This window comes from Prionailurus viverrinus, chromosome A3, assembly GCF_022837055.1.
Source record: "Prionailurus viverrinus isolate Anna chromosome A3, UM_Priviv_1.0, whole genome shotgun sequence".
Taxonomy (NCBI): domain Eukaryota; kingdom Metazoa; phylum Chordata; class Mammalia; order Carnivora; family Felidae; genus Prionailurus; species Prionailurus viverrinus.
In genome coordinates this window covers 111,383,465-111,398,489 of record NC_062563.1, presented here as the reverse complement: position 1 = coordinate 111,398,489, position 15,025 = coordinate 111,383,465, and the positions used below count along the sequence as shown (strand labels likewise).

General features: G+C 40.9%; 1 protein-coding gene across 3 annotated transcripts in view; it reads left to right on the top strand.

Annotated features, from left to right (window-relative positions):
• Nucleotides 1–15,025, top strand: part of CRIM1 (cysteine rich transmembrane BMP regulator 1) — a 191,695-nt gene that overhangs the window by 126,210 nt on the left and 50,460 nt on the right. For all 3 annotated transcript variants that reach the window (XM_047854122.1, XM_047854124.1, XM_047854123.1), the window contains exon 8: nt 12,291–12,419. In XM_047854122.1, coding sequence (XP_047710078.1) covers nt 12,291–12,419 — 129 coding nt within the window. The remainder of the gene's footprint in view (nt 1–12,290; nt 12,420–15,025) is intronic.

Sequence of the window (15,025 nt, the reverse complement as noted above, 5' to 3'; positions counted from 1 at the left end):
ATTGACCCTGATGTAGCAGAATTGGTTTTCTTTTAGCTTTTTATCAGTTGATAGAATTCACCATGTTAAGTAATAATCACATTGTCTAGCTTTTTGGAGATTTTCTGCTGCACTTAACTGTTTACCTCCTTTCTAGGGAATGGATTGGTCTCAACACGCCTGGTTTGTTTGTTTGTTTTTTAACGTTTATTCATTTTTGAGAGACAGAGACAGAGCGTGAGTGGGGGAGAGGCAAAGGGAGGGGGAACACAGAATCCGAACCAGGCTCCGGGCTCCGAGTGTTGTCAACACAGAGCCCAGTGTGGGGCTTGAACCTACAAACAGTGAGATCATGACCTGAGCTGAAGTTAGACGCTTAACTGTGCCACCCAGGCGCCCCCTCGACACACCTGTTTTAAAGCACCTGACAGCACTTTTCATGTGAAAGCCTGCTTGTTAAGACCAATACAAGGTCCAAGGATAGAGTAGTGAGCTTCTTTTTCAGTGTAGCAAAATGTACACATCCAAGTGAAGTGTTTTTCCTTTCAGAATAGTTCTGTGGGAAAACTGTACAGTTCCTGCAGAAATATAGTCGCTCAGAATATTTTTGGTACTCCTCTGTTGAAACTGGCATTGGGGCTTGCAGCACAGGCTTTTGAACGTCTTTAGCTTCACAGACCCCTGACTTCAAAGGTTTATCAGACTCTAGGAAATAGTCAGAGTCATTCACGTCTAAGTCTGGTGAGAAAAAGTGGATGATCTACCTGGGTAAAATCATTCAGAGGAAGCAAAAAGTGACAGTAAAATAAAGGCACTTTGTCTTCTATGACATAGTAATTTGCTCTGAAAGCAACTCCAAAGAGAAGTTTCAAATAGAATTTTAACATGAATAGCATTTCAGCACAAGCATATAGCCTCTGAAAGTGAGGGCTTTTAGCAATAACACTTATTTGTAAGTATAACTCCTGGTGTGTTTATTAAAAAAAAAATCAATTCACTTACTACATAGTATTTTATGACTTCTAGGGGCTAGAAGCATTTATTTAAATGGTCATATATTACATTTTTCTGAAGTTACAGGTGCTCCATTCAAACATATTTTCAAATAAATTAGACTAAAATAGTTTCCCTATAGAAATAACTTTTTTTTTTTTTTAATTTTTTTTTTCAACGTTTATTTATTTTTGGGACAGAGAGAGACAGAGCATGAACGGGGGAGGGGCAGAGAGAGAGGGAGACACAGAATTGGAAACAGCCTCCAGGCTCTGAGCCATCAGCCCAGAGCCTGACGCGGGGCTCGAACTCACCGACCACGAGATTGTGACCTGGCTGAAGTCGGACGCTTAACCGACTGCGCCACCCAGGCGCCCCTAGAAATAACTCTTTTAAAAGAGGTAGTGATCCCTATGCTAACTCTCTAACTCCACTTCTGATTGGACCATTTTAAACTGTGTCACTGTATGGTCTCAAGTTTATCTTACAAGAACAAAACAATTTCACATTGTTTAATACATGAGGGTTAGCTGTAGAGATCGTGAGTTACCCGGTGAATTAATTGTTCTAGAGGCCCTATTTAGAAGTATTCGCTGTGCTGTGTCTGATTTTTGAAGATAAAATGTCACTCAAGTGTATAAAATGCTGCAATATTATTGTAAAAAAAAAAAAAAAAAACAACCCTGCAAGAGTGAAAATGTCTACTAAAAAATTAAAGAATGTCCTCTGGCCATTTGTGGATCTTCCAGGAGAGGTGGCTGCTGAGAAGGCAGGGGTCCAGACCACACCCACATGTTCTCATTTCACCCCCCCAGGTACTCCCCATATCCGTCAGCGTGCAGACTGGGAAATCTGTTACCAGGGGACCCAGCACTGCCACATTTTGGTCCAGGGGTCCTACCGTCAGTTGGATCTAAATTCCATTGGCGATAAGCCATAGTGAACGTGGAGTACTTTTTTGAAATTTGGCAGAAACGGGGGATGGTGATGCCTTGTCATGTCACACAGTTTGTTTGTTTTAATTTGAATTGAATTATTAGCAGTTAGACCAAATTTTTACCTACCGTTTCTAGCTGCAGAATGAATACCTATTTACACATAAAATTTACACAATACAATTTTACCTTCACGCCTGAGAGCCTAGCTGGATTCATCATGTCTTTTTGAAACAGAAGCCAGTTCACGCACGCGCAGACCACCGGAGACCCCAGCACTTAGCTGGCCACCAGTCGAAAATAAGAGTCAGTACAAAGCTCCAGCTCTTATTTTGCATCACCGCTGTGAAACACAACCAAGAATCCCCACGAAACTTCTGACACCAACAAGTACTTGGTCCCTGGGTTTGACTTTTCGCCTTGGCTGCTAGGGCACACGGAGAGCCGAGTCTGTGAGCCACGTGACTCTTCAACCAGGCAGGACCTCGCAGCATGCTCTCTGGGTGCTGACCTCATCCCTGGCTGCAGGAAATTCTTTTCTACGTAAAATTTACCTTGGCCCTCCATTCCTCACTTTAAAAACGTATACATGCTTGATATAACTTGAGACCGCTTTGGATCTGCTTTGGGATCGGCTAGGTGTATTGAATGCGCGTTTAGGTATGCGGTGCCTGCCATTTGCCTGTGCCTCTGTCTTGCCCTGTGGCCCTGGAGCCATTGGTTTGGACGTCAGTGGGAAGACAAGAGATGGTGTTCTTTTTCATCTCAATTGGAAAGCTCTTGCCCTGCATGTCCGTTCCCTTTCTAAACCAATTTAGGGAGTCTCTCTTCCATTAAAAATTTTACCGAAAAAAATGCTTAGAGATAATAATAAACAGTTTGGGGTGGCTCTAAGCCTTGCAGATTGAGAAGGATCAGCAAGTTCAGATCTTTTTAAGATCATGACTCTTTCATGCTTTCTGGGAACCAAGTTTTAGAAAGATTCCATGGAGATTTTAGGCCAGATTAATTCAGTAGGGCTGCTCTACAGTCCTGTAAGAGAGACAGTGAGCGTGTTACTATTTGAGTGAAACGCACCCAGTGTCATTGTTAAGAAAGTACTGGTTGAACTGTTTCTTACTGTTGACATATCTTAGATCACACTGAGATTGATCAAACGAAGATTTGCTCATCAAAGGCAGCTTTTAGAGATGGGTCTTCTGTATCCTCTTGCAACTTAAAAATGGCAAAACCACTGGCAAAGCTATGCAGATACTCCATATTGTAGTGTAATGAATTTGCCCTCCTCCCCAAGGATCCAGCAAGGCCCCCATCATGAGAGAGGAAGAACGGGGTCAGCCAGGCGCACAGAACCATTGTCTCAACTCACACTGGATAAGCTGATTATGAAGAGATTTCTGTTCTCTTCGAGACACCATGGACACAGTGAAAATGGGGAACAATGATATCAGACTGCTACTCAGCAAACGTGAAAGGCGCCAGTGGCCGGTCACTAACACGCTCCAAAGCTTACCAGACCATATGAAAGGATGTCATGGACCGACCCACATCCCAGATGCTTTTCATGTTATCGCTGGAGATAGAAAATGATGCTTAAGTTACAATGGTCAGGGTTCAGAATGCCAAACCAGTTGTCGCACCATTTATCAGCCAAACATTTAAGGCCTGCAAGAGGCACATAATGCATTTACTCAGCCATCATCTGAGACCAGTTCTAGCTCCAAGCAGGCAGGATAGTCATTAACAACAGTAATTATAGCAACATGTAATAACCGTGTATCCCTTAGAGTTTGTTGTCCCCTCCTTGTGATCTTATTTGAGCCTCGCAGTGATGTCATGAGGTTGGAATAATTAATGGATATTCCCATTTTATAGAAGCCCAGAGAGGTTCAGCATCGCATGTAAGGTAATAAGAGCATAGGGACTCATGCTGAATCTCCTGACTCCAAGTCCACGTCCTTGGCATTGCTTCTCCTTAGACCCCATCGTGAGAAGGGAGAGGGTGAGGAAATAAGATGGTGAATATGAAAGGACTCGACCATGATGGCTCAGACTCAGAAGCCATTCTTGCTCCTGGCTCTGTTCTCAGTGCTGAGACCCAATGACTATGATCCTGACCTGTTGTGGCCTGGCCTTTGACCCTGTTTGTTTTCCTGAGCCTCTGTCTGGTTCAGGAATTTTGACATTGCTCTATGACCTCCAGGAAAGCCTGTTGCCGCTGCCGAGGGATATGCACCCTCCCCCCCACCCCAGAGGGCATGCGAGCCACTCCCCAGCTGTCTCTGTACCCAGGCCTGCCCAGCCTCGTTCCTGTCCAGGCACTGGGCCCTGACCAGTGGCACTGACATCCCCACGGAGTAAAATAAATAGGCTCCTCAGCCCCCTCCAGGTGCCAGGCACTGGGATGACATCATCAGTGCCCTTGTGCGTTCAGCTTTGGACTTGTCTCTTTTCTCCCTCTGACTCTTGCTGAGCCCTTCGTCCCCTGCTAGTTGTGTTGCTGAATTGAGTGCATGCCCAGCTCTTTTCAGGACTATTTTAGTAGCACTTCATTCATTTGGCACCATCAGTGAATTGAGGTAGTCACAGACGTGAATTCTCCAGCAAAGCGAAATTTGGGGTGTCAGATTTTATGTTAAGAATTTTGAAGGGAGACCTACAATGCTTTGTATACCTGTGTGCCTTCTCAAGCCAAAGGTACAGGTCATAAGTTAACCTATTTTAGGCAATGGAGTATCATCACTGGGTTTCTCAGACTGCTTGGGTTTGGGGATTTTCACTCTGGTTTCACTATTATTAGAGTGTCTGGTTCACAGCAGCATTCTGGTCTAGCTTGCTGCTTGAGAGAAGCTCATTTATTGAGTACCTATGTAAGGGACCAGCACAGCCATGAGGATCCTAAGGAACTTCCTGTCCAGTCCTCCAAAAGGTAGGAGGAAATTAGAGATTCAGCTTGTTAAGGACAATCTTGAGTGGGAGCCCTTCTTCCTCAAAAAATGTGCTCTGACTTTCAGTGCCCAGATGTCTTTTTTTCTTTTTATTCATTCATTTAGCACGACTGTAGGCCAAGTTCTGTGCTTGGTGCTAAGGTTATAAGCCATGAATAAACCGTTGCTCCTAATGCAGGGACCTTTCCTCTCTGGTCCTTGGCCATTTCCCAGAGGGTTGGGTTAAGATACCAAATTTCTGACCGCCTGACACACCCAAGTTCAATATAGCTCTTAAAATGTGTGTATACACACACATATACAAGTGTATTTACAAATGTCACATGTTATTTCTGGTTAAAGATTACCAAGATACGTTCTCTAGGAAACTGAACAATAAAAGTAATATAATAATAAAATATAAGACTAGTATAAAAGATCCAAATTATTCTTGGAATCCAGTCATTTTACGAGCTCTCTCAAGTTGAATTCCTGGAAAAAGATAGCCCGCTCTGTTTAAATTTTTTTTTTTGATTTGTCTTTTGTGGTCTTTTAATAATAACCTCAGAATCATACTACTGTCTTTTCCTATTAAACATGAGATTGATAAAGGAAGAAAAATATCTCCAACAGCTCCTGGCTCTGTTCTCAGTGCTGAGACACTGAGAAAAAGCATACAAAGTTAATAAATAGGTCTAAAGTAAATATATGGTCGCTTCTCTATCTGACCTTAAAATAATATGAATCTTGGGAACATTTTCACACCATTCATTTTAAAATAAAGAAACTGCTTTGTGATAAGTACTTTAGAAATTACAAGGATGTAGGTGTTGTTATGAGAAATATATACAAAAGAAAAAAGGATCACTAAGTATGTAGTGGCTGAAAGAATTTGAAAACTCCAGTTGTAGATTTTTTTCCATGACTTAATGAGATTTTCCTAAATACACATTCATACCCCATGGAAATCCCCACCTTCCAGATGAGGGAATTTTTGTATCCTCAATCTTTTTCTTCTTCTTGTCTACATTAATAGTTTCCCCTGCAGCTTCATTTGGGAAAATTTCATCTTTACTGTACTTCTCTTCCCAGGCAGTAATTATGTTGACAATTTGGTGATTTACTGGACTGGTATTCTGACTGTGGTCACCTTTGAAAAGCGACTGTGGTTAACAGAATGACATATGAAGACACAGCAAAACAGATAAGCTATCTTCTTTGGTTCTGTCTTGTCCAACTTTATCTCCAGTTTTATGGCCCTGGCCAGGCCAACAGCAACTGGTAGCTATAGGAGACCTGACATATTTAGCCTTAGAAAGTGAGCGAAGCTTTGGAATTTTCCCACATTCATTAGATATTCACATGGCTTAACCAAGTCCAGCCCCAAATAAGTAAATAATTAAATTAATTTGAAAAAATCTTAAGGAAGAGAATACCTGAAGTAGGTCTGTAAAGATAACTTCATTGTTCATCTTTGCCACACAACTGAATAAGCAGGCTTGTGAATTTACAGACAAGAGCCATGTAACATTATGCAAGCCATTATTAAAGTCCAAAAGGAAAGGTAAATAAGAGACAGGAATAAACCTCATTTGTTTTGTTACTTCTACTTGAAAATTTTAGCTTACAAAAGAAATGTTAGAATGAATCTACCTTTAAAAAAAAAAAAAAACCCTACTTTCTCTAGAAATTTGCCCGTATTGACGTTTTTCCAGAAAGACTTCTCTTAGCATGTGCGCACACCCACATGTATGCATTCATGTGTTCGCAGCAATCCAGGGTGCTGGCAGACAGCTGCTGCCTGCAGCCAGGCGCCCCCAGACCTGCCTCGCACCCGGACCGCAGCAGGGTGGGGCAGGACTCCTAGAGAAGATTGAAATCTGCAGCTAGAGCTAATGACCCCGTGTCCAAGGCGGTGCTTCCGACAGACCCAGAAGGGATGGCTCTGCTTGTCTTCCACAAGTGTCCTTCTCCGGTCACCCACCTGCCCAGACTCAAGAGCTACTAATTGGCTGTCACCTTCCCAGGGTTGCTAATCAGAAAGAGTGCTTCACACCTTTCTCAATGGAGATAATTAGTATTATTTGCGGGAGATAAACAGCTCGTAGTAATCAAGGTAATGAGAAGAGCCTTGTATGCATTATTTCAAAACCAGACGTTCAGTGGAGTAATACAGATTAGACACCAAGTTAAAAGCATCTATTAACATTTTCATTTAACCTATAGCTGCTCGAAACAGAACAAACTAGCGATTATATAAATTATTTCAGGAGCAAATTCACATGATTATTACACGTTTTAAAATAACGGAAGGCCAAAATATATTCTTTTGTTGTTGCTGTCCCGAGTATGTTAAAGTATCTGACAGGACGAAAGGACTGATATTAAAACTTTATATCAACATCTTACAAGGTTAAATTGGTTTCATCTTCTTCCTTTTCTTTGTGGAGAATTTTCTGTAAAATAAAATAACAAAAAGCAAAAAAGTGGAGAGTTTAGATTTGCTTAACACATTTGTATCTCCTGAATAATCAAATATAATTATTTTACAGTCTAGTACTATGGCCTAGGAGTTAAAATAATGATTTTATTTTAACTTTGTACTCTTGATTGGATTAACTATGACCACAGTGCCTTACCATGTCCACTGAGTAGATAAAATTGCTCCTAAGAAATACTTGAACATCAATGTAAAATATTGGTGGTGTTCTTCAGAAACCTAGTTTGTGAGGCTCTCGGAATCTCAAAAAATATGAATGTTTTCCTGGAAATATTTTTACTAGTAAAGGACTTTTTTGTTGGGCTTCCTGAGATACGAAAAATAGCTATTCCTAAATTTTAAATAAATGTAAAATTAAAAAGCAGTATGTGTTTATGTTACTGCATATTATAGGTTTCCTTCCAGAATTTTGTTCTCTAAGACTTAGGATAAGAATTGGTGACTGAACATCTGGACTCCTGACACAACCCCAAGGGTTCTTGTAAAAATAGCTCTTCTGGACAGTGTGAGGTACTCTGAAAATCATTGAGGAAAACAGGCTGAGGAGAGCAGCGACCCCCACTCAGATGCGGGGTCGGAAACAGCAAGCAAACTGGATGTAGATGTAACAAACACCCATTTTTGTTCTTTATTGCTTCTAGGCTCAGAAAATATTTCTAGAATTCTTCTCCACAAAGAAGCTGTTCCAGGGTTCCCTTTAGAAATAGTTGTAGCCAAAGACAATGAATTCCTGCTGTTTCAAGCCTTCTTCCTTTGGAGGACATTAAGGTATTTCTTTAATTCCTCAGCTGATTCAATACAAGATGAGATGGAATTTCAGGCTGATCCTGTAAGCAGTACTTCACTGAACTTCCCCTTGCCAGATACCCACGTTTGTGCAAGTGTTTTCTCATTCTCCTCAGTGAGGAGACCCAAGACCATTGCTCTCCTGTGAAAGGGGCCCACTAACACATCTCCGCCCAACGGGTTTGAAGGGGGACAGTTTTCTTTGCTCCACGTGACAGGCATCATTTACCATGATGCATCAGTGTCTCCAAAAGTCTTAGCAAGACTCTGTTCAACAGATAACCCCCAAACCTGCCGAGGGTACAGCATCGCCATCATCCTTCTAGAAAGGCACGTACGTTCTGGACTATCACTTCAATACCGTATCCCATGTCATATAAGAGCATAGACACTCAGGATTTACATGAGAATCTTCTGGTCTTGGGGCCAAGACTCATCAGGATATCCTCCATATTGAGAACACTGTTGCTCAGAGAAACTGGGAGATAATAGCAGTTCCTGATACACATAGTTAAAAATGCTCTAACAAGCCGCATGCACGTTTCCCAAACCTCACTAACACCTCCTCGAGCTTCTTGATGTATATGGATTAGAAACAATCATGCTATGATACCACAATTCTAGATTCTTTAAAACTCCCTCTTCCCACACCAAGAACTTCCTTGGATAGGAACTTTGCAAACAATCTTGCCCTGTAAGGACTGTAAATGTAACGTTGATTTTAAACGCTCTAATTCAGGATGGTATCCCATGGGTCTCCCTTTGGGTTCATTATTTGGAATAAGAAATTGAATCGCAGTAGTCTTTCTTTCTCAAAACACTGCTCTGGTGTTAGTAATAGGACCACTTCAGAGATTACATGTGAGTGTATTGGACTGACTGAGAGAAAACTCTCAGATCCGTTTATGGTGATAGCAGACTTTTTGCTAGTTAACTTGTAGTTGCATATTCCTGTTGTGACATTGTTCTTACAGAACTCTAGTATAGAGAGGGCCCACAGGGTAGGACACTAGGCACTAAAATGTTGAGAGAATGATGGAAGGTAATAGAACGGTAATGCATGACTTCAGACGAAATGTTAGACAGCTAGTTGTCTACGCATGTGTCTCTTACAGATCACCATTTCCTCCAGTGACCTAGGACACCAGCAGTAAGTACCCCCCAGAATCGTGCATCGCCACCCTCAAAAGGCTTTTAAAATTTGTTCCAGTTTGTACTTGAACAGGAAAACACTACTTACTTGTTAAATGTCCTGAAACGAGATGACAAATGTTAAAATGCTTTCTAAAAACAGTTAGACTTCTGTCTGTATTGAATATATCACAGTGAGTGTTGTTGTATTCAGCCTAGCCTATTGAGTGGAAATTGAATAGCTCTCAAGTAAATTGACAATTTTCATGAGTAAATGGTTTTGTTGAGTTTTTCTGTGTTTTAATATTAAATATTGAGGGAGACATAATTTGAAATGTATATACTTCCCAATTTCTTCCACCTAATGCATCATAAATGAAGGGGAAATACAATGTTAAAGGCAGAAAATTTTTTGCTTCTTGCATTCTACCATATTATCTGAGTCCTGGAAGACATCCAGTAGGACTTGTTTTATCTGAAATATTTACAATGCAGCATTTCAGGACCAGCACCTACTAAACAGCCCTTCTATGCATTTTCTTTTAACTTATTAAACTGAGCAAAAGCTATTATCCTGAATGTTGTAGGGAAACATGTAGGGAAAATGTTGTATTTCCTCTCCTGGAGAAATTTGTGCTTGATGTACATCCATGACTACACACACACACCCTAGCTGATGCAGCTATTTAGATAAGGTGTGGGGCTGTTCAGGTCAGTGTTGCTGTTCTGATCCCCAACAACTCTGTTACTTTTTCCTTTTCCTTTCTAGCCACAGATCACAATTCTGATCTCATCCATTAATCATGATAAGTATCAAAAATAGCATGTACCTCACTATTAATTCTCTTAATAAATCCCTAAAATTCACTGAAAGTAAAATTCCATGATGCATTTCCAGCCTCAGTGTAATCTGCCCAAATATATGCTTTTCCATAATACGTTCTCTAAAGCAAAAGTTTTTCACAAACTTAAGTGTCAGTTAAGAATACAAGCTTTTGTTTGGCCCGTGTAGACACGCTCAAAACGTTTCGTGCCCATCAGCCATTCCCTAAAGCATTGGACAGAGAGTTCAGGATCCAGCCCTGATTTTTGCTCTCATCACCCTAGAACATAGACCTAACCCCTTTTTCTGTGGGATAATCGACAGCATCATTACTTACAGGTGATACAGTTCCTCTGTTCTGTCTTAGGTTTGTGGTCAGGATGATATTGACAAAACATTGGATGTCTTGTGGCTGAAAGCTGAAATGGAATCCTTATTTGGGGTGACTAATAACAGTAGTGATTAAAAAAAAACTATATAGTTTTGAAAACCAGAGATGTTTACAGTAAATTTTAAAAGAATGTAAGAAGGCAGCACAGCTGTAATTAATTCACTGTATCTTAAAACTTGCCTCAACTTAGAACTACTTTTTGATGTTTACAGTTACCTGTGAGAAAGGATACTTTAGTGATGGAAGGAAACCAGAAGTTTTACGGCAGTGGAAAGTTTATATAAAAATTTCAGGGAGATGTGCTTCAAACCATGTTGCAGTAAAAATAGAGAATGTGCTATACCCTCTTCATACGTATTTGTACTGGGAGAATGCCGATCAAAGCATCCCTTGCATAAGTCAGAGTTGCCCGCTACCTGTGAAGCGCTGAATCATCGGCCTCTTTTAGCAGATGGATAAAAATTTAGAACTCTTGATCTTAGCAGTGGCAGCTAAAACCCTTATTTTAGTCTCTCTTCCATGGTAACTGGAGATGAAACTTGAGAAGACAGTGTGAACTAATGGATAGAGTGTTGGACAGGAGGTCAGGAACCTCTGTTCTATTCCCAGCCTGCTACTGGGTTGCTATGTAAACTTAGATAAGCCAGTCACCCTCTCTGCACCTCATATTTTCCATTTGTGGAAACATAGGTACAGACATTCCGTACTTAGCTCTTCACAAAGATTGTGAGAACCCGCTTACTCTGAAGAAGTTCGTAGTATCTTTTGATTAAAAAGAGGATACAGAACTATGTCTGTGGCCCTGTTCCCTTTGTCAGTACCCTTCCCAAAATCTTACGTTATATAAATTGCCCCTTATCCACACTGCAAAACAAGAACCGTTACAGTGGGCTTTGTATTACACAGAAGCCAAGATTGTGACCTTGGAGCCAGAATGCCTGGGTTCGAGTCTTGGGCCCATCACTTACTCTGTGATCTGGGACATGTGAGCATCCTAGATTTCCACACCCATAAAGTGGGGAAAACGATAGCGCTCCTCTCCCTGGAGTGGGATGAGGCTTGAAGGCGTTTATGAAGAACATTCATTGCAAACATTGTACAGACCCGTTATGCACTTTACATAAGTGTATAATTACTTTTATGACCCAGGACAGTTCTTCATTATTAACATGGCAGGGAAGGTAAAGCTTCACCCTTGGCCTTGGTTCCTTCTGTGCACCTCTTCCCAGAAGGGCTGCTCGCTCTTCCTGCTGACTGCTTGTGTCTAACTCTGCCACTCCCATAAGCCCTGGGCCCCGAGGATAAGTTCTCAGTCCCTGTTATCCATCATATCATTTGTAATAATTGAAGAAGTGTCACATAAATGATAGGAAATCCAGATTTCAGAAGTGTTGCAAAATGAAGAGCTGATGGACCGTTGGAAGCTATGTCCTGATTTTTTATAGATCGTTCAGAAAACATCAGGAAGAAATAAAAGAAAAGTTGACAATTTACATGGAATTGATTTAACATCTCCCCTCTGCTTTCTGTAGTGGTGACCACGGGGAAGTATTATGTAAGGGTACCAAAAAATACATAAATTGTTCAAATGTAAAAAATAAAGTTTGGGAATTTTCAAAAATCTAAATAAAAATCTTTCTGTTTCAGGGCTTACGAACATTATGAAAGTGTGAAAGCTTAGGGTTTGATGAAAATTATTGATTTTTCTTTTTGCAACTGCAGTAGTGTGTGGTTTCAGAGGTTGAATAGCGTCTAAGAGGTAATCATATGTTTCATTGATTTTTTCTATTATTATTATTATTATTATTATTATTATTATTATTAGAACCAACCTACATCACAATTGATCCACCTGCATGTGGGGAGTTACCAAACTGCACGCTGACGGAGAAGGACTGTGTTTACGGTTTCAAACTTGATCACAATGGTTGTCGAACCTGTCAGTGTAAAAACAGTAAGTAGACGGCCGAAGACGGCACTTTTTACTTTTTCTGAGCCTCGTGTGATATTGTCAAAGCATATTAGGTGATTGAATATCTCTTTCATTCCTGTTGAGGCATTCCCTTAGCAACCTGAAAGAAGAAAAGAAAAATTTGTACTTAAACAGATGCACAGTCATTTGGGGAAAAAGAGGTTCTCCTTTCTCTTGGTTTTCACTCCCATTTCATTGTGTTCAGATACTCTGCATGTCCCGCTGCATCATGGGTGCAGCCCTTAGGCCTTTGGGGTACGGCTTTCCTCTTTCCGACCACCTATCGGCTGTCTCTGTAACACCTTTGCTGGGCTCATGCGATGACAAGGCGGTCACCCACACAAAGGGTGACACAGTCCGTGTGTGGCAGCCATAATTCTTAGAATATGCTTCACACTGTTGATCCCAGCTCGCTCATATGTAGATTCCAGTCACGCCTCCAGGTCATGCGTGACCTCCAAAACTTTAGAGAGTAAGTATATTGCATTGCTTCCAGAAGGGGGAAAAATTGCCCTTCTTGTTTAAAATGATTTTTAATCTTCCTGATTCTTCTAGTGGAATAAGCCTTTTCAGTCTTCTCAGCCATTCCACACGTGACATGGGTTTTTGAACTTTCTTAGTCCTTTCCATCTTTTGACATAATATGTCATTTTCCTTATGTAAATGTGTGTGGCCCAGAAACAGATAGAACACTTTAGAATGTGGTCTGATCCATGCAGTGCTATTGTGTGGCCTGAGTTTGCATTAGCTCTTTGAATTGCACACTGTTGGGTAATACTGAGTTTACAAGTATAGCTAGCTAGCACCACTCGGTGTCCTTTACATTGGCTCTCCATGCGTTCCACATTTGAATATTTGATTTTTTTTTAAAGGATACAAATATAGGGGCAAATTAAATAAGAAATTATCCTGAAAGTTTTAAACCATTTTCCAACTGTTTGGAATATTTTTGAATCTTGATAATGTGATAAGCATAGCTTACGTGTCCTCACGCAAACTGTCAAACTGGAATAAACTGTACAGAACCAAGGACAGAGCCACACAGCACTAAAGACCTTCCTGCAGAATGGCATTGAACCCTAATCCTCACTCTTTCAGTGAAGTTACTCAGCTAACAACATGTCCGATCATCTCGTGAAACAGTCTGTCTGTATCTTACCTGAAATCAAAGCGCATTATATTTGCAGCACCCTTTGGCTGGAAATTCTGTTTGAAACACAAAATGAAGTGCATGGGGCCTGGCTTGTTCTTCATGAACCTATGCTGGCTACCGGTGGTCATTGCTTTCTTTTCTAAATATCACAAATCATATGTTATTTCCACAGAATTTTCAGTCATGAATGTCAAGCTTAGTTTCTGTAGTTTTAGAATCCTTTGTCCCTTTTATTTTTTTTTTTATTTGAGAGAGAGCGAGCATGACCAGGGAAGAGGAGCAGAAGGAGAGAGAGAGAGAATCCCAAGCAGGCTCCACCCTCAGCACAAAGCCCCACTTAGGGCTCGATCCCACGACACTGAGATCATGACCTGAGCCGAAATCAAGAGTTGGATGCTCAACCGACTGAGCTATCCAGGCACCCCTCCTCTGTCCCTTTGGAATTAACATTTGGTGACCTCCTTTAGTTTTCTGAAATCTCTTTCCATGCTCTCTGATCTCTCAAACATAGACCATACTTCTATAATAAGCAGGTTCTCCGTGAGCCTTTGGGTGTAATTATCCTGAGCTCAGAGGCTTGGAATTATTTAACGTATATAGATGCTCACTTTCTGATTTATCAGTTATCTTGGGCTTTATGTCTTCTTAACCTTAATCGTTCAACGCCTTCTTCTATAAGAATACTTCTGATGAGGAAGACAGAAAATCACAGTTGAGTAATTCAGTTTTTTTCAGTTGTCAGTGTTACCATCAGTGTGCCTGCCTGATGGAATTGGTGCTAAAATGCAGTTTACAGAACCGTTGTTGTGATTGTGGTTGTTACCACCTTTAAATGTCCTAGAAGCCTCCACTCATTGGGGCTGTCCTGCCTTCATCACCTCCCTTTGGAAAGTTGAGTTCATTAGGGAGCTGCCTTGACATTCACATGTGTTTGCTTCACTGGCCAATGTAGATTTCCTAACATCGAGATCATTGGTATTGTATTGTGAAGAGTTCATATTTTAATACTTCTCAGCTCTCTTGAGCTGCACACCTTTGTGATCAAGGGAGCATACCTAAATTTTTTTCTGAACTTTTTGAAGTCTAAAAATACAGATTTCATTGTGCCTGATCTCCCCACCTACCGCCTTCATCTAGGCTTTGCTGTTTGGAACATGGTTATGCTTATATAAGACCCCCAGCCCTTCATAAGGAACCCTTTGTAGTTAAGCCCAAGGAAACCATTTTCCTTCATTTGTCATTGAAGCAAGTTAAAAATGGATCACTGGCATTTTGCAAAGTGAGACTGTTAGGAAAATTCTCTTCTGCCTGTCTTCATGTTAGTGTCATCTTCTGGCTTTGTAACAGGGACATGCGTGCATACTACTTGCTGGGAGCCTCCATCACATTAACGTGGAGGAAGAAATATGTACAGGAGAGTGTTCCATTTTGTGTC